The sequence below is a fragment of the Drosophila guanche genome, unplaced genomic scaffold (assembly GCF_900245975.1).
Source record: "Drosophila guanche unplaced genomic scaffold, DGUA_6, whole genome shotgun sequence".
NCBI classification, from domain to species: domain Eukaryota; kingdom Metazoa; phylum Arthropoda; class Insecta; order Diptera; family Drosophilidae; genus Drosophila; species Drosophila guanche.
This window is the reverse complement of record NW_022995744.1, coordinates 10,207,287-10,231,397: the sequence shown is the minus strand read 5'-3', so window position 1 is coordinate 10,231,397 and position 24,111 is coordinate 10,207,287. Positions and strand designations below refer to the sequence as shown.

The 24,111-nt window shown below is 49.6% G+C and overlaps 5 protein-coding genes across 11 annotated transcripts; 3 read left to right on the top strand and 2 right to left on the bottom strand.

The window, feature by feature from the left end:
- Nucleotides 1–1,275: 1,275 nt before the first annotated feature.
- On the bottom strand, nucleotides 1,276–9,321 carry LOC117579226 (large proline-rich protein BAG6). Of its 7 annotated transcripts, XM_034265001.1 has the most exons (12): nucleotides 9,183–9,321; nucleotides 7,296–7,635; nucleotides 7,091–7,208; nucleotides 6,816–7,027; nucleotides 5,960–6,745; nucleotides 5,187–5,898; nucleotides 4,992–5,072; nucleotides 4,262–4,816; nucleotides 3,120–3,719; nucleotides 2,931–3,058; nucleotides 2,625–2,870; nucleotides 1,276–2,564 (listed from the first exon to the last, which is right to left on the bottom strand). In XM_034265001.1, the coding sequence occupies exons 2-12, from the start codon at nucleotides 7,359–7,361 to the stop codon at nucleotides 2,217–2,219; spliced, it is 3,852 nt and encodes a 1,283-aa protein (XP_034120892.1). In that variant the 5' UTR covers nucleotides 7,362–7,635; nucleotides 9,183–9,321; the 3' UTR covers nucleotides 1,276–2,216. The 7 variants fall into 7 exon arrangements, with proteins under 7 accessions (XP_034120892.1, XP_034120894.1, XP_034120895.1 ...); XM_034265003.1 differs by lacking the exon at nucleotides 9,183–9,321 and having other exon boundaries at nucleotides 2,625–2,831; nucleotides 7,296–7,711; XM_034265004.1 differs by lacking the exon at nucleotides 9,183–9,321 and having other exon boundaries at nucleotides 2,625–2,828; nucleotides 7,296–7,711.
- Nucleotides 9,322–12,553: 3,232 nt separating this feature from the next.
- Nucleotides 12,554–13,095, top strand: LOC117579730 (larval/pupal cuticle protein H1C). The gene has a single exon (XM_034265727.1). The coding sequence runs from the start codon at nucleotides 12,554–12,556 to the stop codon at nucleotides 13,088–13,090; it is 537 nt and encodes a 178-aa protein (XP_034121618.1). The 3' UTR covers nucleotides 13,091–13,095.
- Nucleotides 13,096–15,225: 2,130 nt separating this feature from the next.
- Nucleotides 15,226–16,525, top strand: LOC117579563 (carboxypeptidase B). The gene has a single exon (XM_034265485.1). It carries the CDS (start codon nucleotides 15,244–15,246, stop codon nucleotides 16,366–16,368), a length of 1,125 nt encoding a protein of 374 aa, XP_034121376.1. The 5' UTR covers nucleotides 15,226–15,243; the 3' UTR covers nucleotides 16,369–16,525.
- A 999-nt stretch (nucleotides 16,526–17,524) lies between these two features.
- Nucleotides 17,525–20,112, top strand: LOC117579561 (cytochrome P450 4d8). The gene is made up of 4 exons (XM_034265482.1): nucleotides 17,525–17,715; nucleotides 18,599–19,052; nucleotides 19,110–19,672; nucleotides 19,728–20,112. Exons 1-4 carry the CDS (start codon nucleotides 17,559–17,561, stop codon nucleotides 20,078–20,080), a joined length of 1,527 nt encoding a protein of 508 aa, XP_034121373.1. The 5' UTR covers nucleotides 17,525–17,558; the 3' UTR covers nucleotides 20,081–20,112.
- Nucleotides 20,093–21,962, bottom strand: LOC117579562 (probable cytochrome P450 316a1). The gene is made up of 4 exons (XM_034265484.1): nucleotides 21,637–21,962; nucleotides 21,148–21,580; nucleotides 20,534–21,084; nucleotides 20,093–20,485 (listed from the first exon to the last, which is right to left on the bottom strand). Exons 1-4 carry the CDS (start codon nucleotides 21,791–21,793, stop codon nucleotides 20,151–20,153), a joined length of 1,476 nt encoding a protein of 491 aa, XP_034121375.1. The 5' UTR covers nucleotides 21,794–21,962; the 3' UTR covers nucleotides 20,093–20,150.
- Nucleotides 21,963–24,111: the final 2,149 nt, after the last annotated feature.

The window sequence follows — 24,111 nt, the reverse complement described above, 5'->3', positions numbered from 1 at the left end:
TTGGCTTTGGCCTATTGGGAGTGAGCTGGAGGCCGGCCTGCTGCCAGGCGGCCACAATTGTCCACGACACTCAATTACATGTGTTCCTTGCTTCTGTCGGCGCCAGGCATCAATCTCGATCTGTGCAGCAGCAGCAGCAAAAGTCGGCGCCAGCGTCAGCGCCACTCTGCCACTGCTTGTGCGTGTTGTGCCCCCTTTGAGCGCGAGGCTGGGAGTTGAGTTGACTTCTCAGGAACCTAGGCCATGCAGTCGTCGCTGTCGTTGTCGATCTATGTATGGGGCATCATTATCATCATCGAGATGCATATGGATATGGGCACATGTTCGATGCACATGCTGATACATACTTACATGCATAAGTACATACATTTTTACATACATTTATGTACGTGCATGTGGTGCTGCATTTTGTTATGCTGCTTGTCTCTCTGTCTGTCTGGCTGCCACTTTTACGCACTTTTGATAAATTGTCCTTCCGCCACATGCCCTGCCGCTCTGTTTGGTCAAGGATTAGCCGCGTCGACACTAATTAAGAGCAAGAGCCACAAACAATTCAATCCCCCCACCCAGTGACTGTGTTGAAAATTTTCCATCAAAATCTACTTGGCGCCAGCGAAACATTGCAGCAGGGAGTAGGGGCCAAACCAATGCATCAAAGTCTGCAGCCTTAATTTATTTCAAAGTTCTGGTAACTGCATACATAATGAACCAGGCAGGCGCATACCGCAAATTCCCCGAGATGGAGACGAGAGACCAGAGAGCAGAGCAAAGCAGAGCCAACTGAACCGCTTGCAATGCGCGTGCCAGCCAGCCAGCCAGCCAGCTCTCGCCCCCCTTTTGGGTCGCAATTAATCATCGGGTGGAGAGCGCCTTCAAGTGATTGCCACTGCTGCATTTCTGGCGGTGACACACGACCAGCAGACAGACGCATGCAACTACAATTCAGGCGGCCAGCAGCCTCTTCTTTTTAGGAGTGATCCTTTGCCACGATCGTTGGAGATCGGCAACCCAAAGTGCACCCACAAATGACACCATCTTTTAGCATCGATCACATGACCTGACTCGCTTTCTGTTGATACACTTTCGCCACGCACTGTCACGACACGATCGGCGCTTAACTGTTGTTATTAAAAATATCCATCGATTGCGTAGCCAATCTATTTATAAAGCCCAATCATCAGCGAGTAAATATTTAAAGAAAAGCGCCGCGATATATTAATTATTATTATTTATTCGTACAATTTTTATTTTCTTTGCTTGTTTTGATTTCGTTTTGCACATAAATATCCTCGAAACAATTTTTATGTGACACTTTTGCCATGTTCCCCGAATGCAGGCGACAACAATCTGAAGTGTAAAGGAATAAAGGAATTTCGTGACAATGTGTGGGGGGATGTGTCTGGCAGATGTTGCTTTGCTACAGGTTGTTCCCTGTGCCCGGCTACCCCGCGCCATCACTCGCGCTAGTCCCACTCGCGTGGGCTGTTGTAATGGTTATTCTGTTTTTGCACTGTCGCCCCACTTGAGCTGCAAGTTCCTGATTGCTCGTCATCGGCAATCATGTGCCGGCCGGCTCACGTCAATGCGGCCGGCGGCGCTGGCCAAAATATCTTAGCTGGAATTTGGCTGTCGTCACGGGTCGTCTGCCCAATACGTCATGCGACACGGGGACGCCATTGCCATTGCCACTTGGGATGGATTGCAATTAAAAGCATTTCGAATGGTACGTACATCGTGTGTGGGCCTATAAATTCCAGCCAAATTCCAACCAATCAGCTCATTGTCTATTGTCCAGCCGTGTTTTGTGTTGTTGTTTAAGATGCTCCTAAGGGCTCCTTTCTTGCTGGTTTCTTTTTGATTTTTTGTATAATTTTTCCCAAAGTGTTTTCGTTTTTTCATGCTTTTTGGGTTTCATTTTTGTTTACCGCAGTATTATTATTATTGTTTATGTTATTATTATTGTTTATATTATTGTTATTATTATCATTTTATCGTGTTACTCGCTGCATCGGCTGGGGTGCTGGTGTTACGTTCCATATTCTGTTTCTGATTGTGTTTCCATTTGTGTTTTTTTTTGCCTGTCGTCTTCTCGTTTAAACAGAACTTAGCTAATAACTAAAATTATATATGTACGGTATGATTTAACGTATATAATGTACAACAAGCGATGTGTTTGGTCGCTTGTTAGGCTCCCCCAAAAGTGTAGCTTCCTTCGCCTACTTTTGCTCCGAGAACTTTGCAATCTGCGGATACTTGTTGGGCGTGTAGTCAACATCCTGCTTGACGCGTTCACGCACATTGCTGCGCATGGCATCCGTGTAGGAGGCCTGAATGGCCGCATCATGGGTCATTGTATCGATCACAGCATCTACGTTCACGGCGGAGCTGGCGGCTGTGCCATTTGCACTGACACCCAAACCAGCGCTCTGTATGGCCCGCTGCACTCCGCTGGCAATCAAACACTCCACGCTGGCCGTGGGCGTTTCCGATTGGATGATCTTGCGGCGCTTGGCGGACATGCCAGAGATGTAGGCATCGGAGTAGGGCGGTTGAGGCTCAGTTTGCTGCGGAAACGGGAGGAGAAAGTCAGTGCTGAAACGCCATGGAGCGTGGGACGCACTCACCTGAGCTTGTGTCTGCAGGTCACGCGTTATCGCAGGCAACCAATCGCTGGGAAAACTCATGTGCCAGGACTCGGAGCCGACTACTACAGGTGGCAGTGGAGTCGTCTCTGCTGCGGGTGCACTGTTGGTGGTGCTGCTGCTGCCAGCCACTTCGGTCATCTCCACATCCGTGTCGAGCGTTTGCGTCTGTGGCTGTGGCTGCTGCTGCTGTAGATTAAAAGCACGCGACGGTGGCGCAACAAAAGGCTGCGTTTGAGTCTGGGATAAGTTTTGAAACAGGAACCAACGATTGTGCAGAAAACTTACCTCAACGCCAGCAGCGGAAAGATCTGGCTGCGTGCTGCGCAGCACAAGGAACTGTTGGGCATCTGCAGTGTCCGTCTGTGTTGGAATTCGTGGATCCACGTAGACCCACCAACCTTGATTTTGGAAAGCTGAAAAGAGCGAACGAACATCAAATAAAGGACCAAATAGTACATCGTTTAATTTACTCACTGGTTTGCATTGGAGTGCGCAGAATGGTCATCATTTGGTGCCAGTAAATCTCCGCATTGTCACTGCCCAAACACAGAAGGAGCACGCTGAAGAGGCGCACGCGGAACTGCTCACAGATCTTCTTGAGGTTCTGCTCGAACTGGGCCACAGTGCTGGGTGCCGAAATGCACAGCTCCATGATGAGACGCAGGCTCTGGCGCAGTATGTTGATCACAGATTCGCGTGAATTGTATTCCGGAAGCTCGTACTGCGGCAAGTAGATCAGGCTGCCATTGAACCAGTCCAAAGCGCGGCTAATGGCGGCGGGTATGGTCTCCTGGCTGATGGGCGCACCATCGAAGACGCTGCTGTTGAGGAAGCTGCTCAGCTCCGAGCGTAGATTGCTGGAGCGGTCACCAAAGGGTGATGGTGTGACTGTGGTTGCAGCTGCGTTTGGTGCTGAGGCTGAGGATGAAGCTGGGGCTGGAGCTGAGGCTGCTGCAGCTGCAACGCCCGTGTTGACCGGCGGCGTTGTGCGGTTTGCTGGTGTGGTGAAAAAGTTCATCATTTCGGTAATTCCATCCGTGGCGGCGCCTGCTGTAGCTGCAGCTGTAGCTGTAGCTGTTTGCGCAATATTTCGTACAGTATAAGAGAGGAGTACAGTGGAAGTTTGGACATTAAAGGGTCGGTCAAATAGTGCTCTTGGGTGTGCAAGGACTTGGTTGGGTCTGATTAAGTTGTTCAGTTGTTCCAGGCGCCGCAATAAACGTTCTGTGATAACGTTGATAGCCCTCGAACGCCCCGGGCCAAGAGGACCGCTGGGCAGAACGACGCGGATCTGAATGTGAGACTGAGTCGGAGGAGACTGTGCCTGCTGTTGGCTCTCTGATCTTGATTGAAGATTGAAGTTCGGACGCTCTGGATAGTCTTGATATTGTGTCAATATATGCGAGAGCCAGCCTGAATCATTACCACTGACAGCACCGAGTCGATTGCGACCATAATTGGCTGTGATGACATGGATGGAAGGCTGATTAGAGATACAACAGATGGAAGCCAGTAAGCCTGCAAAGGCAGGCAACCAACTCCCATCTCTGTGCAATGAGCGACGATGAGGACAACAACGATGTGCTAAACCCTGCAAACGGTTCAAAAATACTCACCGGAAGGTGCTGCTCCGCCTGCAGCCGTGGCTGAGGATGTGCCAGCTGCTCCTGCTGTGGCTGCATTTGTCCTGCGATGATTGTTGTTGCTGCTGTTGTTGTTGTTGTTCTGCGGCAGTGGCTCCGGCTCGCGTATGTGATGACTGTTGCAGGGCAAGAACCGATCGAAGGCCGTGTGTGTGGGCGCAATGCGTCCGCCCCAATTGTTGTTGCCGCCAATCTGTATCTGTGGCCGTGCCGTGGAGCGTGTCTGTGTGGCGGTTGTGGGCAATGTGTTGGCCCGCTGCTCGCCACTGCGTGTGCCAGTCGAGGTGGAGGCTGTGGCGCCACTATTGTTGCTTGCTTGCTCCTCTCCAGCTGGTGCACTCTCAGCGCTCGCTTCCGGCGCAGACTCTGGTCCTGGCGCGGGTGGACGTGCGGCAGTGGCCACCATATGCACCGGCAAATTGATGGACATAATATTGGGCTCACTGAACTCCACCTGCACATCGTTATTGTCATTGGAGGCTCTGTTCACCACGGCCTGAATGAGTCGTGCCATTTCCAGCTGCGGATCTGCAAAGGGAAAAAGGATTAGCACGGTTTTCAGTCTCAGCAGCAGGGGGAACAGCCCAGATTAAAGGCAAAAAGTATGCGAACAAAAAAGGTTAGAACGGAGCAGCCCGCAGCAGGGGATGCGTATGCAAAAAATGAGTGAAAATCGAACAAAAAACGAACAACAAAAACATACTGGGCGCTGGCAGGGCCACGGGCATATAGAGCCGCAGCCGAGGTGGCACTCGGGGACCTTCTGTTTGTTCTGGATCCTCATCTAAAAGGACATATTGGCATGTTCAGAATTCAGGATAAAATAATGAACTTGCTCAGTTATGGAACACACACAAACTATACACACGAAACGCACTGTAGCACACTAAGTTCTTACCCATTCCCATAGTCTGTGCCTGTGGCTGCGGCTGTGTGGCGCCCTGAGGCGCTGCATTGGGCGCCACCATGGGCTCATCGATGGGATCCTCCACGGGTCCACCCTCGGTGGGTATGCCTATGGCTGCCACCGCTCCCACAGCCATTTGGACAGCGGATGCAGCTGCTTGTGCTGCCTGAGCAGCCTCAACGGAAGCCAGAACTGCGGTCTGGGCAGCACCTTGAGCCAAAGCGGCGGCTAGGGCTGCCGGATTTGCATTTGCATTTGTGGCTGCTGCTGCCGGCGTGTCGGCTGCTGCCGCATTTTCCGCTGCTGGCGCCGTTGGTCTGGCACTTCCTCTGGCCAAGGCAGAGGCATAGTTGGCGCCTGCATTGGCAAGAATCTGTGCAGCTGCACCCAAAGTGTTGCGCGTGGCCTCCTCGACCGTTCTGGCCAGGCCCGGCGGACGTGCGCCCGGTGCACGCTGGTCATTATTTGTGTTGCTGTCCTGCTGCATGACCTCGAGTTGCGCAAAATGCGGTGTGAATATGTTGTTGGAGCGTATGTAGCCACTCTGCTCCACGAGTATGGGCCGACAGGTGAGCACGCGTGGTGCGGGCTGCGAGAGATCCAGCATCAGATCGGAAATGGCGTGCTGAGCGTGCGATAAGTAATGGAAGGCCTCCGAGACGCGATCAAAGATGCGCTGTGCATTCTCCCGATCAGCAGTGTCCTGTGGGGCGGGGAAAGAACTTGCTTTACTGAGGGTTTAATCTTCCCTTTTGGGGCCTTACATTCTCCCCAAATGTGGGATCGACTTGGAGTATATCGTAGTAGCGATCAACGAAGGGCGCCAGACGCGTCTGCACGCCGCGATAGCTCTGTATGACATGGCCCAGCACCTGTGGGCGCGTGCGACGTCGCGTGGCGCCACTGGGACCGCCATTGGCTGCGGCACCATCGCCGCCAGCTGCAGCACCGCTGGCAGCCTCTGCGTTGCTGGCATCGGGAGCGGCAGCAGCTGCAGGAGCAGCTGTTTGACCGCCTACAGCGCCCTCGGCCTCGCCGTCTGGTGTGGGTGTGGCAGAGCGATCCGAGCCACCATCCGCACCGTCTTCATCCTCCGAATCAATGACATCTTCAATGATGACGGTGGCGGCTGTGGTCTCGCCATTGGTGTCTGGAGCAGCTCCTCCTGCGGCTCCAGCGAGTGCTGGCTCGCCGGCGCGCTGCTCAATCGTTTCGCCGCTCTCATTGGTGTACACCGTCGGCAGCTGGAGGACAGTGTAGTTGCGTGCGCCCGTGCGGGTGAGAGCGGCTGTGACCGCATCCTGCACCATGTCAATGATGTTGTTGTTGCGCGGCATATCCGTGGAGGAGACGCCCACCTCCACCACGGTGGACTCCATGGACCAGCGACCGCGCTGCAGAATGTCCAGCGATTGGTTGTTCAGCCCCACCGAAGGGTTCTCCAGATAGGCGGCAATGTTGTTGGCGCAGTCAATCATGTGCAGGGCCACAGTGATGCGATTGATGCAGAAGGACGAGGAGTTGGGGAAGCGACCGGGTGGAGTGCGTGTCTGCGGGGGATACAAAAACAGCGAATCAGAAAGCTTAAAAAGGGGGAAAACCTCTAGCGGGTGGACCTACCCCAGCTCCGGTACCATTGGGCACTGGTATGGACATGGTGCCCACGAGCATGGCATCGAGGGCGCGGAAGTAGGGTGAAGTGCGCATGCTGCCGGGCGACGGGCGTGCCACCGAGCGTACGGGACGCATGGGCTCATCGTTGTGGCGAGCATTGGTGCCGCGCTGCGAGAACGGCGGACGCTCGGCGACGTGCAGCACCTTGCCAGCGACATCTGCAAAAAGGAAGGGAACAGCAAATTAGCAAAGGCTAATGGCTGCGGGCACAAATGACTCACCGTACTCCTTGACTTGCTTATCGTCGGCCAGCACACGCCCCTGGTATATGATGCGCTGATTCTCCGCGGCAATGCTGGTCTTCTCCGCTATTTGGTCCTTCAACTGGCGAATCGTGATCTACGTGGAGAACAGAGCGAGGGAGAGACGTGCACGGGGGCATTAGTGGAAGCCTCTAGACTCTGGACACACAACCTCAAAAATTACCTCATTGTCGACGTTGAATTCGTGTGTGCGCGCATCCAAGGTTTTTACCTTAAGATTTATTTGCATTTTTGCTGCCGTCTGTTGTCTGGACTGCCTCGAATATCAGTGAAATTATTTTCTTTTGCACCGCACACCGCACACAAAAAAAATTCCAAACAGAAGGTTGCAAGGGTGGTGTGCTGTCGGGAGGGGGGAGGAATATCGGTTTCGGTGTGTCGCTGTCGCTGTCACCTTCCGTCTCGCTCTCAGTTTCGCGCTGGCAGTTTTATCGTTTTACCTTTGCTCCTCGCTTCGCGTTTGCTGACTTTCTCGTTTGTTTACGCACCCAAAGTTTACACAACTGTGAACATTTGTATGACGAAATATTTATTTATTTATTGTTAAAATTTGGTTCTCCAGTTGTTGTTACAAGTAACATTACGATATTCAGCCAGCCAGCTGCTGCATCGATAAATGGCCAGCGAACTACACTACACTACATTTGCTACATATTAACTACGTATTTGTGTAATTAGAAAAAGCGGCACCTGACGAGGAAATATTGACAAGCGGCGGCCGTGTTAAGATTTTAAAACCAAACGAACAGAAATTGTATGCCGATCAGGAAATAGTATTCTTTGTATCCTGGGATATAAATGGCTGTAAATGCAATTTCTACTTTTTGGCATTGAGCAAGCGGGTGACGCATAACGCGTCATTAAAAATACTGGAAATAAAATACTCAAAAATACTAATATTAACAATATCAAGGTGTGTGACCTAAACAAGGTCGTCGTTATGAATGCCGGTAAAGACCGCTTGATATATGTTTATGTATGTGGATATTTTTGTGGGATATATGATCAAAATTACAGTGCTAATATACACTTTTATGTCTCTTTCCAAGTAAAAAGTTCGTCTACTCTTTGCCCGAAATATCGATAGAGAACATCGAGTGCACTGTTGTCATATGCGATTAAGTCGCGTCGTAGCAATTCCGTCGGTCTGGCAATTTTCTTAGCCGTTGGGTTTAAACTAAATCGCAATGTGTTCTGGACTTTAACAACTTGAATTAGCTAAAATACCCGAGCTCCAAAAGGAGCTACTTTGTTTTCCCAAACGAGCACATTCGTACAAGTTAACTGCGGCTGAAGTCCATAAAATCGTAGAAGGTACGGCACACATTCAGACAGACACACACACGCACACATGTGTAGTCCACCCCTTCCCCAATTGAATTCCCATGAACCACCAGAGCTACACCCTTCAGATCAAGCTGCCTTTGACTGCATCCTGTGGGAATATTTGGGCACTGCACACGGAAGCGGCGCTTGAATAATAAAGAAATGGAAAACGGGGGAAAGTCAGCGCCAAGACGCAAAGGTGTGGTGGAACTTTTCGCTTTGAATATTTAAGTGGCGCTGCGGCAGCGCCAGCAAGACGGTGGAGAGGGGTAAAGCAAACCGCAAGCTAACACAATTTACGGTACCATAACCCACGTTGCAAGAAATGTGCGGAAATTTGATTTAATGTCTGCGATTGTGAGCCTTTCCACGGTCTCAAAATGATTGGGCCGAGCCCGAGCCCTCTCCCTTGTTCTGGCGCGGGAGGAGCTGCCACGGAAATGTGCTCTGTCCTGGCAGCTTGTTGAGTGGGTGACCCTGGGAAGATGCTGGAATGCCGATGCACATTTTTTTAAAGGCACCATTGAAATATTTGTTGGTTAGAAAGAAGCTCTAAGCAGTGCGAGGCTGCATAGGTGTTCGCGTTTGTTTGTGTGTGTGCCACGCCGCTTGTGATTATGCAATGGAATTGAATTAGTGTAAGTTTACACTCTATTCGCCGCATTTTTGTTGTGCTGCCGCCATTTTGCTTAGGCCACGCTCTTCTCCGTTGCTCGCGACTTACCTGGCAGAATCTTAATCCAAAAAATTAACCGCACAGCCAACCGATCGGCGACCAGAAAAAACAAAACACGAACTTGTGAAAGTTTTTCTCGTTGTTTTTCACTATATTGCGCGGATATCTTGAAAGTGCTTTGTGTAATATATGTATATCTCAGCACAAAATGAATTTTCCAACGTTTTAAAGTAAAACTCCTTACTCACTGAACTGCCAAAACAAAAATGACAAGAAGCTTCTGCCCAGGCACTGTGATTTGCAGTTAGAAGTGTGTGTGCTTGTGTGTGTAATCAGTACTGATGAACGTGTTACTTTTTTGTTTAAGTGTTGAGAAGCGCAATTATGTGTATAAATTTAAAATAAATATTAGCAGTTTTGTGTGCCCAAACACTATTATAATAGTTATAATTTGTAGGGTTAGGAATAGGGTTAGTTAAGCACACTGGCTGCAGGAATTAATTCTGTTTGATGACTGCTGCTATCCCTATCTAAAAAGGGTTTTAATTTTTGTTTGCCCTAAAAAAATGAACCAATTCCTAATTGCAGATTGGAATTTGCCGCCATTGATGGACAGATCAACTTGCATACAAACGATTGATTGAAATATGAATAATCGGCAACATGCTAAAAGTGTGCTATTTGAAATGTGAGTGCTACGCATAGCTGTAGTAATAATTATTACAATTTATACTCAGCCCCTGGGTTTGGGCCAAGTTTCACAATTTACAAATTGCTTTTAAATGGGCTGTAAAAAAGTTTTAATGAGTTTTCCCACCCAACACAGAGGCCAGGCCAGGCGAGGCCAGAGTCCGACTTCTAAGCACCACATCCCTCTTCTGCACCCATTTCCCCACCTCATCCTGTTGGCTATTGCTGTTTATGCATTTTCATTTTCATTATCATTTTCTTTGCTTTTTTGTTTTTGTATTTTGTTGTTCGCGGGTACTTCCCACTCGTTTTCCATTTCCATTTGTTATTTAGCAAGTATTTTTCGTTATTTTTCATTTCAGTAAAGTTTGTCCTGTGGGCGTGACATTGAATGGAAAGCCCTTGGATTGTGTACGCTTAATGAAATTATATCAATCGGGTGGGGATCTGGGGCCAGGTTCTGGCAGCTGGCAGCTGGCAAATGACATTTGCTTTTCTTCAATTGTTCATATTTTCATTGAGCGAACATTTGAATTTCCCCGCCTGCAATCATTTTCTATTGCAAGCTTCAACTTGCTTTATCGGTTTGAGCTTCAACTTCAGTCCTTCCTCCTCCCTCCGGCTTGCATTTGTTGCCATTTCTAATTTCGTTTCTGGTCAAGTACAAGCCAAGCAACGTGGGCAGCGCTGGTCTCACGTCAAATTAAATCAAGCTGTAATATAAAGAAAATTGAAGCCAAGTCCCCTTTGTGCCATAAAGCAGAACGAAGGCCCCGAAGGCGGCAGGGCACACGAGATGAAATCTCTTTGTGTGTGTGTGGCGGAGGGAGGCCAGCAGCTGATTGGCAATACAACACCAGACAAGAGAGCTCCATAGAGGCGCTTAACCTGCCACATGGCGTGGCAGAGAGTGGGAAAAGTAGTGGCAGAAATTAATATTAGATTGCCATATAAAGATGGGTAGTGAAAGTGCTAAAAATCCACTGGGAATTATGACTTTAAGTGAAAGAGTGAAAGAATTTCGATGGTTTCCTCACACGAAGAACATTTCCGCATTTCCTGTAATTACCAGCAAATAATTTCCTTTCTTGGCCAAATGGCAATTGCCAAACCAAACCCAAACCCAAACCAAAACCAAAACCAATTTATGGTCCACACTTAATCTAAGCTGTCAATGTGGATGCAACATTCCGAGTGTGTGGTGTGTGTTGGCAACACTACTCGTGGCCATTACGACAAGAACGTAAAAAGTGTTACGTGAAGAAGTGGAAGTCGTAAAGTTGTAGTTGCATTCTCTCTCTCTTCGTACGCTTAATTTATGTTTTCAGTTGCCAATTAGCCAAACGAGGCGCGGGCTTTAATGCTCCTTTCAGCCAGTTGTAATTGACTTTCGGCCTGGCCATGACGCCTCATTTGTAATTGTATATCGGCGGGGTGTACAGGGCGAAAGGCCAAATGCAGCTAATTGAAGTAAAAGGAAACCGTTCAAATGTTGCCGGTTCCACTCACGTGTGTGTTTCCCTTCTGTTCAATAAACATTAAGGCAGACGACAACTCGTACAATGCAGACCCAAGACGTAAACGAAGACGAATCCACTTAAAGGAGTCAACAAAGAAAGTCAAAAAAGGGACCGAAGTTATTTCTCTGAAACATTTCCTCAAATGGCAAAGTCAAAGAACCAAAGCACGAAGCAAATAAAATCAAGCTTAAATGCAATAATACAATTTATGTGCCAAATTTCATAAGCCACATAATGGACATGGGACACAGAGGACACACACACTGCCCCCCAGCATACAGGAAGCCCAACAAAGGTGACTCGGACTCGGACTCGGACTAGGACTCGGGGCATCGATGTTATCGTAATCGCATTTGATGTGAGCATCGAGTTCTCGATGCTATTTGTGTGTCATTTTCATTTGCGAACAAGTTTTCCGCCTGGCAAACATCCATCTTTGTCGCTCTGCCTTTCATTTTCCGTGTCCGTGTCTTTTGTCGCTTAACAACATTTTCTTGACATTTGCCAATTGCATTATGACTCATGACTGTGGGGCTGAAGCAGCAAACCTTGGGCAGGAGCAGAAGTTAAGGCAAAAATCGAACTGCTTGCTGGAGAATAAATGGCCAAATGTTGCTTAATTCTGCTACATTGTTGTGTCTGTCGAAAGGCAAACGGAAAATGCATTAACAATTTGGCAGCGTCGTTAATGCATCTCCAATGGCCCATAAATTGTGTGTCTGTTTCGGGCTGAGGCATGCACTTGATGGCCCTTCAGCGGTGAGTTCAGCAGCTTCTTCACCATCGCCAGAGTCGGAGTCGGAGTCGGAGTCGCCTCGCCTTTGCCATTGGAGTGTCCAGCCGTGGTATGTGGAGCAAGTGCGCCGAGCCTGCCCTGCCATTATTATGCAATGCCTAGGCAAAGAGGTGAATTTTAGGTAATTGGGTCGACGACACGCCCTTCTACACAGCCACAGCCACACTTTGCTGTGAGAGTCCATGGCTGTGCCTGTCAGTGGCTAAATTGATTTGCCACGATCAAGAGATCGAGAAATGGATTTCTGAAAGTCACGCAGAAAAAGCCCAAAAGCCCACAGTCCAAACGGGTTTAGGCCGCAGCGCGGGCGGTTCAATTATGAGTAATTGCTGTGGGCCTGCCATTTCTTCTATATATGCCCCAGCGGCGTACACAAATGACAACAGTTGCTACAGATATCCCACAGCTACAGCATGGCCAAACAGTTGCTCACATTCGCCTCAGGCCTGCTGCTGCTGCTGCTCCTGTCGCCCACCTGGGCCGGCATCATTGCCCAGCCTTCCCTCAGCCACTACGGCGATGAGCACGCGGTGGCCCACACCCAGCAGAATGTGGTGCGCAGCTTCGATGGCACCGTCTCGCACTATGCCAAGTCCGTGGCCACACCCTACGCCCAGGTGCACAAGCAGGACACGAGGATCAGCAACAATGTGTATCAGCCGGCCATTGCCAAGACTGTGACGTACCACCAGGCCGAGCCAGCGGCAGCGGCGGTCTACAATCATCACGCACACCCGGAGCCACAGCTGTTCACACAGGCAGCACCTCAGGCGGCAGTTTACTCAGCTCCACAGGCTGCACTCTACCATCAGGCTGCTCCTCAGGCCTCTGTTTACCATCAGTCAGCTACTCCTGTGGTCAGCCATCAGCCCGCTGTCATCCACTACTCGCCAGCGGAGTCCGTTTCCCACATGAGCTTCGATGGCTTTGGCACACATTGGGGATTCTAAGGGCATTCACCTCTCATCTTTAAATTGTTATTTTAATTTTATGAATTAAATCATTTGTTGCAAGTAATTCGGTAAAGATTTCTCCCTAATTTGTGCCCAAGTTCTACTCTCAAACTGTCCTCAAAGTTGCTTTTCCATCCTTCATTTCAAACTAATTGAAATGCTTATCCCAAGAGAGCATCTCAACCCGCAGCTACACATGAATATAGACAGGCTGATGGTGGAGTTTGGTTTGAAGTAATTTACCTTTCAAAAGCAGCTTTCAAAAGGTAACGAGAAATGCATCTAATAGATCGTAATGCTGATAGGTTTTTGTCCTCATGCCACGACATATCTGAGATGTAAATGTTGGGAATCTTTTCACGAAGTCCTGCGCTTGTTTTCCGGCTGCTCCGTGCTTATCGTCTCCACGTTCTGGCTGCAGCGTAAACAAATCATAAAAAAATCCACACAAAGTGCACTACAAATAGCCCCAAGTAGGACATTAGCTGAGGTCCGTGCTGGTGCTGGGGCACGTGATTTGTGCAGCGCAAACTTCAAAATCGGACATCGGTTGCTACGTGACTCGCATGGCCAAGGAGCAGGAACAGAGCAGGAATCGGAATGCTGCCATCGACTGGCAGAGCTTATGAACGAATACGATTTTTCCTTGCAGCAGTCCCTGTCCCTGCTCCTAAATTATGCACCTGTTCGAGTGGCGTAATCTTCAAATTGAAATCACATTTTTGCAGCCTCATTAATTTTGCAAAACGAAGGAAAACCAAAGGAAGAATCCTACCCACAGCGGAGTCAATAGTCAAGTTTTTGTGCCACATGCATAAATGATAGCTTCATTAGCTCAAAGCCATCAAAGTAATGGCCAAAATGATTATACAGCCAGCCAACCCTCGCAAAAAACTGCTTGAAAATGAAGCCATAAACTCCGCTTAAATGCAATGGTCCGGGCCCCTGCACTTTTGTCCGCCACTTGAGTGGCTAAAAGGCGCAATGATAAAATATTTGCCTGTCCCTTGGCTCAAAAGTTGAAACAGCCGCAAAGAGCGAAAACCAAGAGCTGCAGAAAGCAGGCCGAGGCCGTGCCGCGTTAGTTGCTGTTTTTGTTTAGTTGTTGCGACTAAAGTTTGCTGCCCCCTCAGGCAGGATGTCAGCCCAAAGGAAAGTCGGCAAAAAACTGCACAGTAAGATGTACATTTATCAACATAATTACATTTTTTAATGGCCTTTTAAACCGCCCTAAACCGGAGATAAGAATGCAAGAAAATTCCGCAAGACCCAAGGAAAATGTTAACTCAATTTGCGTGGCTGCAACGTGGATGAATCCGCAGCGTTGAGGATCTTTTTATAGCTGGAAGAATGTGAGCAGGAGCAGGAGACGGCAAATAAAGAGGTCATCATTGTGGATGCTGCCACACATGGCAACGAGTGGATAACCACAATGGTGGCCCTCAAGGTTATCAACGAACTGGTCATGAATTCAGTTCCGAATGTCAAACTGTTGAATGCCTTCGATTGGTACATTCTGCCCATGGTCAATCCCGATGGCTACGAGCTGAAGCTCTGGAAGAAGAATCGCTCCACGAACGGCGGACAGTATGGCACCAGACTGAACGGGCCTTCTCCTTTGAGCTGCCCGAAACTCTATCGGGGGCTGAGGACAAAGCGACTTTCATCTACACTCAGGCCAGCGAGGGTTGGCTGGGTGTCACAACGAGTAGTCCAGCTGCAAAATACGCCAGTACGACGAGTGCTGGTGCAGCAACGAATGATGCCTCTCGGTCTGTGCTGGCGAGTTGGAGTCTCGCTGCTCTGCTGGCGAGTCTGTGTGCCGCAGCAATGTTGAAGTAGTGCCAGTGATCAGTGATCAGTTCTCTCTTAAAGCCTCTCAAACCCTCTCTAATCATTTGTTAATAGCGGAGAGCGCGTGACCAGTATCAAATTATGTTTATATATTGCAAAAATAACATCAGAATGAGGAGTACGCACAGATTTGTTGTGAATTTGACTCACTGAACAGATAATTCAGTTCGTATTAAATCGGGGAAGAGCCTTATCTTGGCACTGTAATCTCTAACACAGAGATCTCCCTTCTCTATATATAGCACAGCGTTGATCGAGGGCAGAGCCAGTGGTGCAGCTGGTTGCTTTCTGGAAACATGCCAGCTCTGTGTGCGATAGTCTTGCTCGTCTCGTGCGTCGCACCCGCGGCGCTGACTGAACTCTATCTGAGCGATTACTACACATACGAGGGGGTCATGGATTACTTGGACAGCCTCGCAAAGCAGTACCCACAACGTGTGCTGGTCAAGGATGCAGGACGCAGTTATGAGCGTCGCATGTTGAAGACAATAACCATCACGAATGGCGATCGGTTGCCTGGCAAGCGGACGATCTTCATGGATGCGGCACTGCACTCCAGAGAATGGATGACGCCGATGGCTGCGCTCTATGCCATTCAGGAGCTGGTTGTTAACTTCAAGCAGAACTCCGATCTGCTGCGGAACTTCAACTGGATCGTGCTGCCGCTGGGCAATCCGGATGGCTACGAGTACTCCCGCAACTCGGACCGGTGGTGGCGCAACACGCGCTCCCCGAATGGCGCAGAGTGTTACGGAACGAATTTGAATCGAAACTTTGATGTGGCCTGGGGCCAGGGATACGCGGAGCTGGCAGATCCCTGCAGCGAATCCTACGCCGGCAGTGAAGCCTTCTCGGAGGCAGAAGCCCGACTCGTGCGGGACACAATGCACGAGTTGGTGGACAATGGCAGTGGCGTCATGTACCTGTCCCTGCACACGGCCAATCGATCGATGTTCTATCCGTGGGTGCACGACTCCACCCCGACCAGCAATCATCTGGAGATGCAGGAGATTGCGCGCTACGCCACCAACAGGATATACGCGGAAACTTCGACGGTGATCAAGTCCCTGCAGGCCTTTTACTACGGCGGAGAGATGGGCGGCACCAGTCTGGATTACGCCTTCAAGGTCGGCTTTCCACTGTCCTTTGTGTTTGAGATGTCGGGCCTGGCCCACGGCTTGGAGTACAAATTTTTTCCACCACCCACGGAAATACACAGACTGGCAGCAGAGAGCTGGGTGGGCATACGAGCGCTGGCTGAGAAGGCCATTGAAAAGTATCCCCCAGGGAGATTAATTCCGCGTGTTCCAAGAGTAACTGCCAGCAATAAGGCACCAAGCAGTCGGGACTACAATGTCCTAGTTTTGAGGGGTTTGCTGAGCACACTTTTGGCATACGTGGCCCAGCATTTAATTGGTTGAATCATTTCAACAAGTTTTTTATCATTTTGTTTAGCTATAAACTGAACGATGTGCGAGAGCTGTGAAACTGGTTTCAAATGACTCGTGGAATGCATAACGATTGCATTGCGTGTCGAAAACAAGAAATATCCATAAGTAAATTTAGTTGAAATATAAACAAAGATTTGGGTGTTCTTTTTACTGTGGAATTCGCGCAACTTTAAGCTCAGAAATCTGTATACAATTCGGGACTGCACACAGACATCATCCATTGGAGTCGCTGGGGAGTTCTTTGAGTTTCTTTTTTTCTCCCCCAACCAGCAACTTTGGACTGCTCTGACTGCACACACATCCCTCGCATTGTCCGCACATTTCACATGCTGCAATTAATGCTACAAATTGGATTTTTAATATGCAAAATTAATGCAGAAAGTCTTTCAGTCCGCGGCAGCAACAGAAATCGAGACCCAATCCGAATACCGAAACGAATGGGTAATGCGAGATGGATGTTCCCATCCCCTTTTGGTTTTTATATTATAAAAGTCATTGTGAAAATTGAAAATGCACAATTCTGTCTACAAATGAAAAGAATTTTCGACCATCCGCCCGCTCCTTTGCCAGCTTTCAACTCGACAGACAGACAGGCACAGTTATAGCCTGGCTGTGCGAGTATTTTTGTTAAAAAATAATACTATAAAAGTCAAAGTCAGGCATGGGCCCAGGAAGCTGCTGTTAATTAGTTTTTTCGAAGGCTGCTGACCGTCCATCCATCCAATCGTACACCCATCCATCCATTTGCCGCGACCCTTGCCACCCTCCCGGCACCCTGCTGGTGCTCAGGTCAGCGCAAATGTTTTAATTTCCGCACGAATGTCTCTAGCGGAAATTACTTCAAAAAAAAGTTCACGACTCCTGGGGCTCCAATGAGCCTCGGGCGAATGGATGCCTCGTTATCTCAGTCAGTCCGCCACTGGAATCGAGAATAATTAATAGAAGTAATCGCATTTACGTACACTTGCCTTAGACACTTACTCGTACTAGTCCCGGTCTGATTAGCACAAGTGTCGCTCAATTATCGGCTCGCGACTGAGTGGCATGCACTTTGTTTTACATTCGAATCGGCCTGCGATTAGATAGATTTTCTCGCAGTATCACTCGCACTTGGGGCGTTGTCGTTGGAGAGCCTTGCAGAGTGCGAATCAGAGTGCAAAATGCTGCTGTTGCTGCTGGTTATACTGCTGGTGGCCGCTGGCTGGCTCATCCATCGCGGCCAGGCGGAGCGTCGCCGAGCCGTGGCTAATCTGCCTGGACCCATATGCCCGCCATTGCTGGGCGCCCTGCATATCTTGTACCGCATGAATCCAAAGAGTATGTAAAAAGTTCTGTGAAGAGTGAACCAAAACTTGAACTAATTCGACACACAAATCGTGACCGGCAGGAATATCTAATACAATTTAATTGCCCATTGGAAAACCCTCATTAAAGGATAAATAATCATTTTCCGGCTGTGTCAGTGTTGTCGAGATCGCAGATTAAGGTTCACTCTATTCTATCCGAATTCTCCCGTCGATTTCGCATCATTTGATGCACGCAAGCGCAAACAGCAATTTACACTAGCCCACAAAGCTAGTGCATTTGTAATTTATGCATACATATATTACTTGCAAGAGAGCGAGAGACATCAGATGCTTTGCTGCATAGTGTGCTTCGCGTGCAATCGATTTGTTTGCTCTCTCTGTTTTAAGCGAGCTGAGCAGAGCTTTGGCTCTCATTAACTGTAAACAAGAAGCGATGCGATGCTCGTGCAATTGCCGTCTCTCTTTGGAGCTCGCATTCTACCTGCGAGCGCAGTACAGAGATTTACAGTAATAATTCTTCTGCGCAATTCTTTGAATAAATGGCCGACACAAATTAAGCCACAGAATTAGCACCCGTTGCAAACAGTGGATTATCCCATTGTCAATGCACCTAAAACCATAAAGATGAACCACAATATAAACCAATTGCTTGATAAAGAAAGCATTTAATCGTGAGTTAATAATAGTGTTTATTTTCCATGCAGATTAAATGGTATTTTCTGTTGTTAATAAACACTTGAGGCCACACGCTAGCTTATCAGATATTCATTCAGTTTTAGTTTGTACCCCCCGATGATCAGGTTCTAGGTGGAACAGTGGAACACATATGCATATCTATTAATAAATTGTTATTTATGAAGAACAGAGTTCTTATCAATTTGTTTGTTCCGCAGCCTTCCTCAAGGTGAGCCGTGAGCATATGGGCAAATATGGCAACCTGCAGCGAGTGTGGATTCTGAACCGCCTGCTAATCATGAGCGCCGATCCGGAGATCAACGAGCAGCTGCTGGGCAGCCAGGAGCATCTGGTGAAGCATCCCGTGTACCGCGTCCTCGGCCAGTGGCTGGGCAATGGGCTGCTGCTGAGCGACGGCAAGGTGTGGCATCAACGCCGCAAGATAATAACGCCCACCTTCCACTTCTCGATACTGGAGCAGTTCGTGGAGGTCTTTGATCAGCAGTCGAACATCTGTGTGGAGCGGCTGGCGCCGCGTGCCAATGGCCAGACCTTTGACGTCTATCAGCACATTTGCAAGGCAGCCCTGGACATCATTGCGGAGACGGCAATGGGCACAAAAGTCCATGCCCAGGCCGCGGACAGCTCGCCCTATGCGGAGGCAGTCAATGAGTAAGCGATCCATCCCTAAAGGGAGCAGAAACCGAACTCATTTCACTCTCTTTGTAGATGCACTGCGCTGCTCAGCTGGCGCTTCATGTCCGCCTACCTGCAGGTGGAGCTGCTCTTCACGCTGACTCACCCACACCTAAAATGGCGCCAGACGCAGCTCATTCGCACCATGCACGAGTTCACAACGAAGGTGATCGCGGAGCGGCGTCGCACACTCGATGAACAGCAGCGTGCCAAGCCGAGTGCGATGTCCCCCGATGATGATGTGGGCAGAAAGCGGAGAATGGCGCTGCTCGACGTACTGCTGCAGGCCAGCGTCGATGGGCGGCCGCTGACCAATGACGAGATCCGCGAGGAGGTGGACACCTTCATGTTCGAGGGGCACGACACCACCACCAGTGCTCTGTCCTTTTGTCTGCACGTGCTGGCGCGTCATCCCCACGTGCAGGAGAAAATGCTGGAGGAGATCCTCCAGGTTATTGGCACCGATCGCAGTCGCCCCGTCACCATACGCGATCTCAACGAGCTCAAGTACTTGGAATGTGTCATCAAGGAGTCGCTGAGGCTGTATCCACCCGTGCCCATAGTGGGGCGCAAGCTGCAAACGGACTTCAAGTACAGTAGGTGTCAAAGGGGATAGCTGCTTAGTCCAGACTGTACCTCTTTTCTTTGCAGATCACTCCAAGTTCGGCAGTGGCGTTATTCCCGCGGGGTCTGAGGTGCTTCTTGGCATCTATGGCATTCAGCGACTGCCCAGCGCTTTTCCCCAGGTCGAGGAGTTCATTCCGGAACGCCATGAGAACGGCGAGCGCTTTGCGCCCTTCACTTTCATACCCTTCAGCGCGGGGCCACGCAACTGCATTGGGCAGAAGTTTGCCCTGCTGGAGATGAAGATGATGCTGGCCAAGCTTGTGCGGGAGTACGAGCTGCTGCCACTGGGCGAGCCCGTCGAGTGTGTCATCAACATTGTGCTGCGCTCCGCAACGGGCTTCCAGCTGGGCATGCGCAGGCGCAACGATGCCCAATGAGTGGCAGATTCGTAAGAGGTAAAATAGTTGTTATATTTCAAAATATATTTACATAAGTAAGGGAATCAATTTATTGAAATCGCGGCGTCAGCGCCAGCTGAAACCCATTGGAGGAGCCCAGAGCCAGTCGCAGGTCCAGGCGCGGTGCATCGCCGTGTGGCAGCAGCTCAAAGCTGCTGATTATGGGCGCCAGCAGGGTCTTGAGCATCACCATGCTGAACTGGCGAGCCGGACAGCAGCGTGGACCCATGCTAAAGCTGAGCAGCTCCGGCGGCGACTCGAGGAATCTCTCCGCACGAAAGTGATTCGCATTCAGATAGCGCTCCTCGTCGCGCTGCATCTCAAAGAGATTCACATAGATCTCGGCGCCAAAGGGCAGTGTGCCATCACCCACAACGCTGTGAGCTATAGGAGATTGAAATAGGAGGAGGAACAGTGATGACTTGTACTCACTGTAGGGCATATCCTCGCTCAACTGCCGACCGACAATCACTTGCGGTGGATAGAGGCGCAGCGTTTCCATCAGCACCGCTTCCAGATAGGTCAGCCGCTGCACATCCCAGCTCTGATCTGGTCGTTGGGCCTTGCGCAGCTCCTCCAGGCAGCGTTGCTGCACAGCCGGATGCCGGGCAATTGTGACGAGAGCGAAGCACAAGGCAGAGCTGCAGAGCAGATACCCCAAATAGTTGCAAGTGTTCAACTCTGCGCAGATGTCATCGTCTGTGATGCTGGGCTGGTGGTTGGGTGCCAGCAGCACCTCCAGCAGCGATTGATGCCACTGTGGAGGGAGTGGCTCGATGTGATCCAACGACAGATTGCGCGCCTTGAGCTGCTCCTCCTGTTTTTGCTGCTTGCGGAATCGTTCAATGTGCTCCTTGTGCTCCGCATTGAGGCGTTTGATGAGCTTCAGCTGTTTCCGTCGCATCAGTGGAGAGCTGATCCAAAAGCTAAAGCGGTTCACCGACTGCAGGCTGAGGAAACGCTTGCGATAGATCTCCGTGAGGCTGCGGGCAAGTGGGAAATGTTCTACCAGGGGAAATCTACCAGGCGAGAGACTCTCCACTCACCCATTGAATGCCTGGGCATACTCCTCGCTGGGTCGCAGGCCGCAGGTTGTTTGCACCATCAAATCCCGCACGGCGGGTGCCACAATCTCCCAGACATTGAACACCTCACGCTGCTCGGCGCGATCCGCCAGCTTCAGCTGCAGCAGCACCGCCTGCTGGCGACACAGTTCCGTGAGGGGCAGCATGTTGCCCTTCTCGAAGATGCCTCGTATGAGGCTGTGACGCTGCGCCCACTGCTCCTTCTCGCACATGAGCACGCCGCCGGCCAGCCAGTGATGCATCAGCTCGTAGCCCGTCTCCAGGTGCTGTTCGCTCTGCAGCACCTGCTTGGCCAGCTCGAGGTCCGCCAGCGGCATAAAGAGTCGATGGAAGACCCACAAACGTGTCACAGGTCCATACTTGACCAGGTACGCATGACTGCGCTGAAAGAAATCTAGCAAAATGGAATAAAACTCGATCCTTCAGGCAGACTGCAGCGCCTCCACTTACTCTGCGGCTTCAGGAACAGCAGCTTGTGCATCGCACCCAGCAGCGGCCAGGCGAAGGGTCCACCGAGATTCTTAATGAACGCACGCTGGCGGCGTGTCCTGAAGTAGTTGATGGCCGAGGCCACGCAGAAGCACAGGAATGTTGTGGTCACGATCATGGTTGCAACTGAGCCACAGAGTCGCCGCCGACGCACCTCTCTGGCAACACTTTATGGCCTGCTCGATTGCTATCACTAATCTCTCAAGTGCCGCCAAATTTGGCTGCTCTTATCGTTGCCCAATGGTGCACTTGTATAATTCGAGCTAAAGTACGAGCAGGCAGGGCTGGCAGTTGGAGCAAATCTTTCGGATTGGACAAGTATTTGAAAGTCAAAATTAGGAATGGAGCAAGGCCTACATTTGATGTGAAACTTATATGGGAAGCAACAGCAGGAGGAATGCTAGGGGTGAGTACTCATATAATTCTTATCCTTTATTTCTATTTATTATCAATTACAATAATTTATTAGCCGCTTTCTAATGCTTTCAAAATTGTACTCTACGCCATGTTGCGGGTAAATTATTAGCTACATGCGTTCCACAAAACATGTTGCGCAACATGCAGTTGCCAGCAACATGCTGCTATGCTGGCCACAGTATTTATTCAAATTTTATGCTTTCTGGCAGCTGTTTAAATCGACACCAATTTGAGTTTTGATACCACTAAAAATCTGCTCAAATTACTCAAAGTATTAGCCTCCACTTTGAGTACTTAGGCAGCCGCAGAATCCTTCTTAGTGCTAATCAAAAGCTGCCAAAAATATGTCTGCGTGTGCCACATTGAATGTGCGCTCTAACCAGCCAACTTGATTGGCCAAGACGAAAATTGCCAATACCCAGCGGAGGCGGAGGTACGTCAGGAGTAGACCAGATGTGGGGGCGTGATGCGTAAGATGGAGTAGAGCCCTGTGGCACGACACTGTTGCTGATAAATATTTAAATACTTTTACCTAACATTTGATGGGTGGGGGGGGGGAACTCGGGAAACAGATTTCAGAACTATTAAACCAAGCAATTTGCTGGGCAATTGTCTAGGGGGAAGGAAAGCGCCTGCCACTTGGCCAGCGGGCAGCTGTTGCTTGTCCTGACAAACAAATCTTTTGTCGACTGCGGTTGTCCGGGGTCGGGCTGGTCAACCCTTTCAGGAGTCTCAACTGTCAAAAGTACATTTGCCTCGGTTACGCCACAGAGGAAATATCCTTGAAGCATGTAATGACAATATCAGGCAAGGCGGCCTTCCCATTGCTGCCCTGCTGCCCTGCTGCCCTGCGGCCCTGCGGCCCTTTTGGGTTACCCAGAGTTGCCGAGGAGTTGAGTGAGAGTCTCCCCTGCTGCAGTCCCCCCTTGAGTGCTGATTGTGTTGTTCGTTGTGCTCCATTTTCATTTTGCGGCGTTGATGAAACTTTAATGACACACCGCACGCATCCAAGAACTGGGGGCCATGTGTTGTCCGGCTTCAGCTTCCAGCTAGAGTTCGCTCCTCTTCCCCTCTGTGTATCTCTGCTACTTTTCTGCACAATTTCATTTCTGTGGGTCAGACAAAGCCGGCTAATGGCGGCTAATGAAGCCAGTTTTATTGAGGATTTTGTGGGTCGCTGAACTGTAGCTCCCAGCCTGCATGTACATATTCATGAGGCATTCATACGTCAATGTCATGAACAACTCGCAGGGGAGACACTTCCCAAACGTGACCAGCAGCGAAACCCTTTCCCAATGTTTTTCCATATGCAAATGAACAAAAAATTAGAGGACTGCGCTATGACAACGACCAGGACTAGGACGAGGAGCAGCAGGACTGCCACAACGTTGGCAATGAAAACTAAGCAAACTGCTTCGTATGTAATGTTGTTGCGGTTTCGAGTGTTACGCAAAAATGTGTAGTTAAAAAAAAGGGCTAGAAATCCATTCACAGGCCTCTGCAAGGAAGGCAGGATAGAAAGCTGGCGAAACTGGCGAAATGAAAAACAAAGACATAACAACAATTTACATTCCCATTGTTTTGCACCACCGTTACAGTGTGGAAAAAACTGGCAGAGATGCAGAAATGTGTGTGTGTGCAGTACAGTGAGTTTCAGTGCGTTAAAATCGTTTCAATTTTTATACTCGAAACCCACTTTGAACGGGTACCAAAAGCAGGACTGACGAAATGTGTTACTTATGTATTAGAAGCACAGCTGCCTGATAGTTATGTTACGCACTGCACATACGCCTATAAATTGCAAATGCAGTTGGTCAGTCGGGAAGTTAGAGAATGAAACGGGAAGAGAAAACACGGACACGGACACCGACACCGCAGCAAGGACAACGATGATGGACGACGCATGTGATGCTCTATGGGGCAGAGCAGATGCTGAAAGTTTGGAAGAAAAAGAAACAAACTAAGCATATCCTACTGAGTGAAGTGTATTTGCTGTGCCACATAAGTCCGTGCTATATT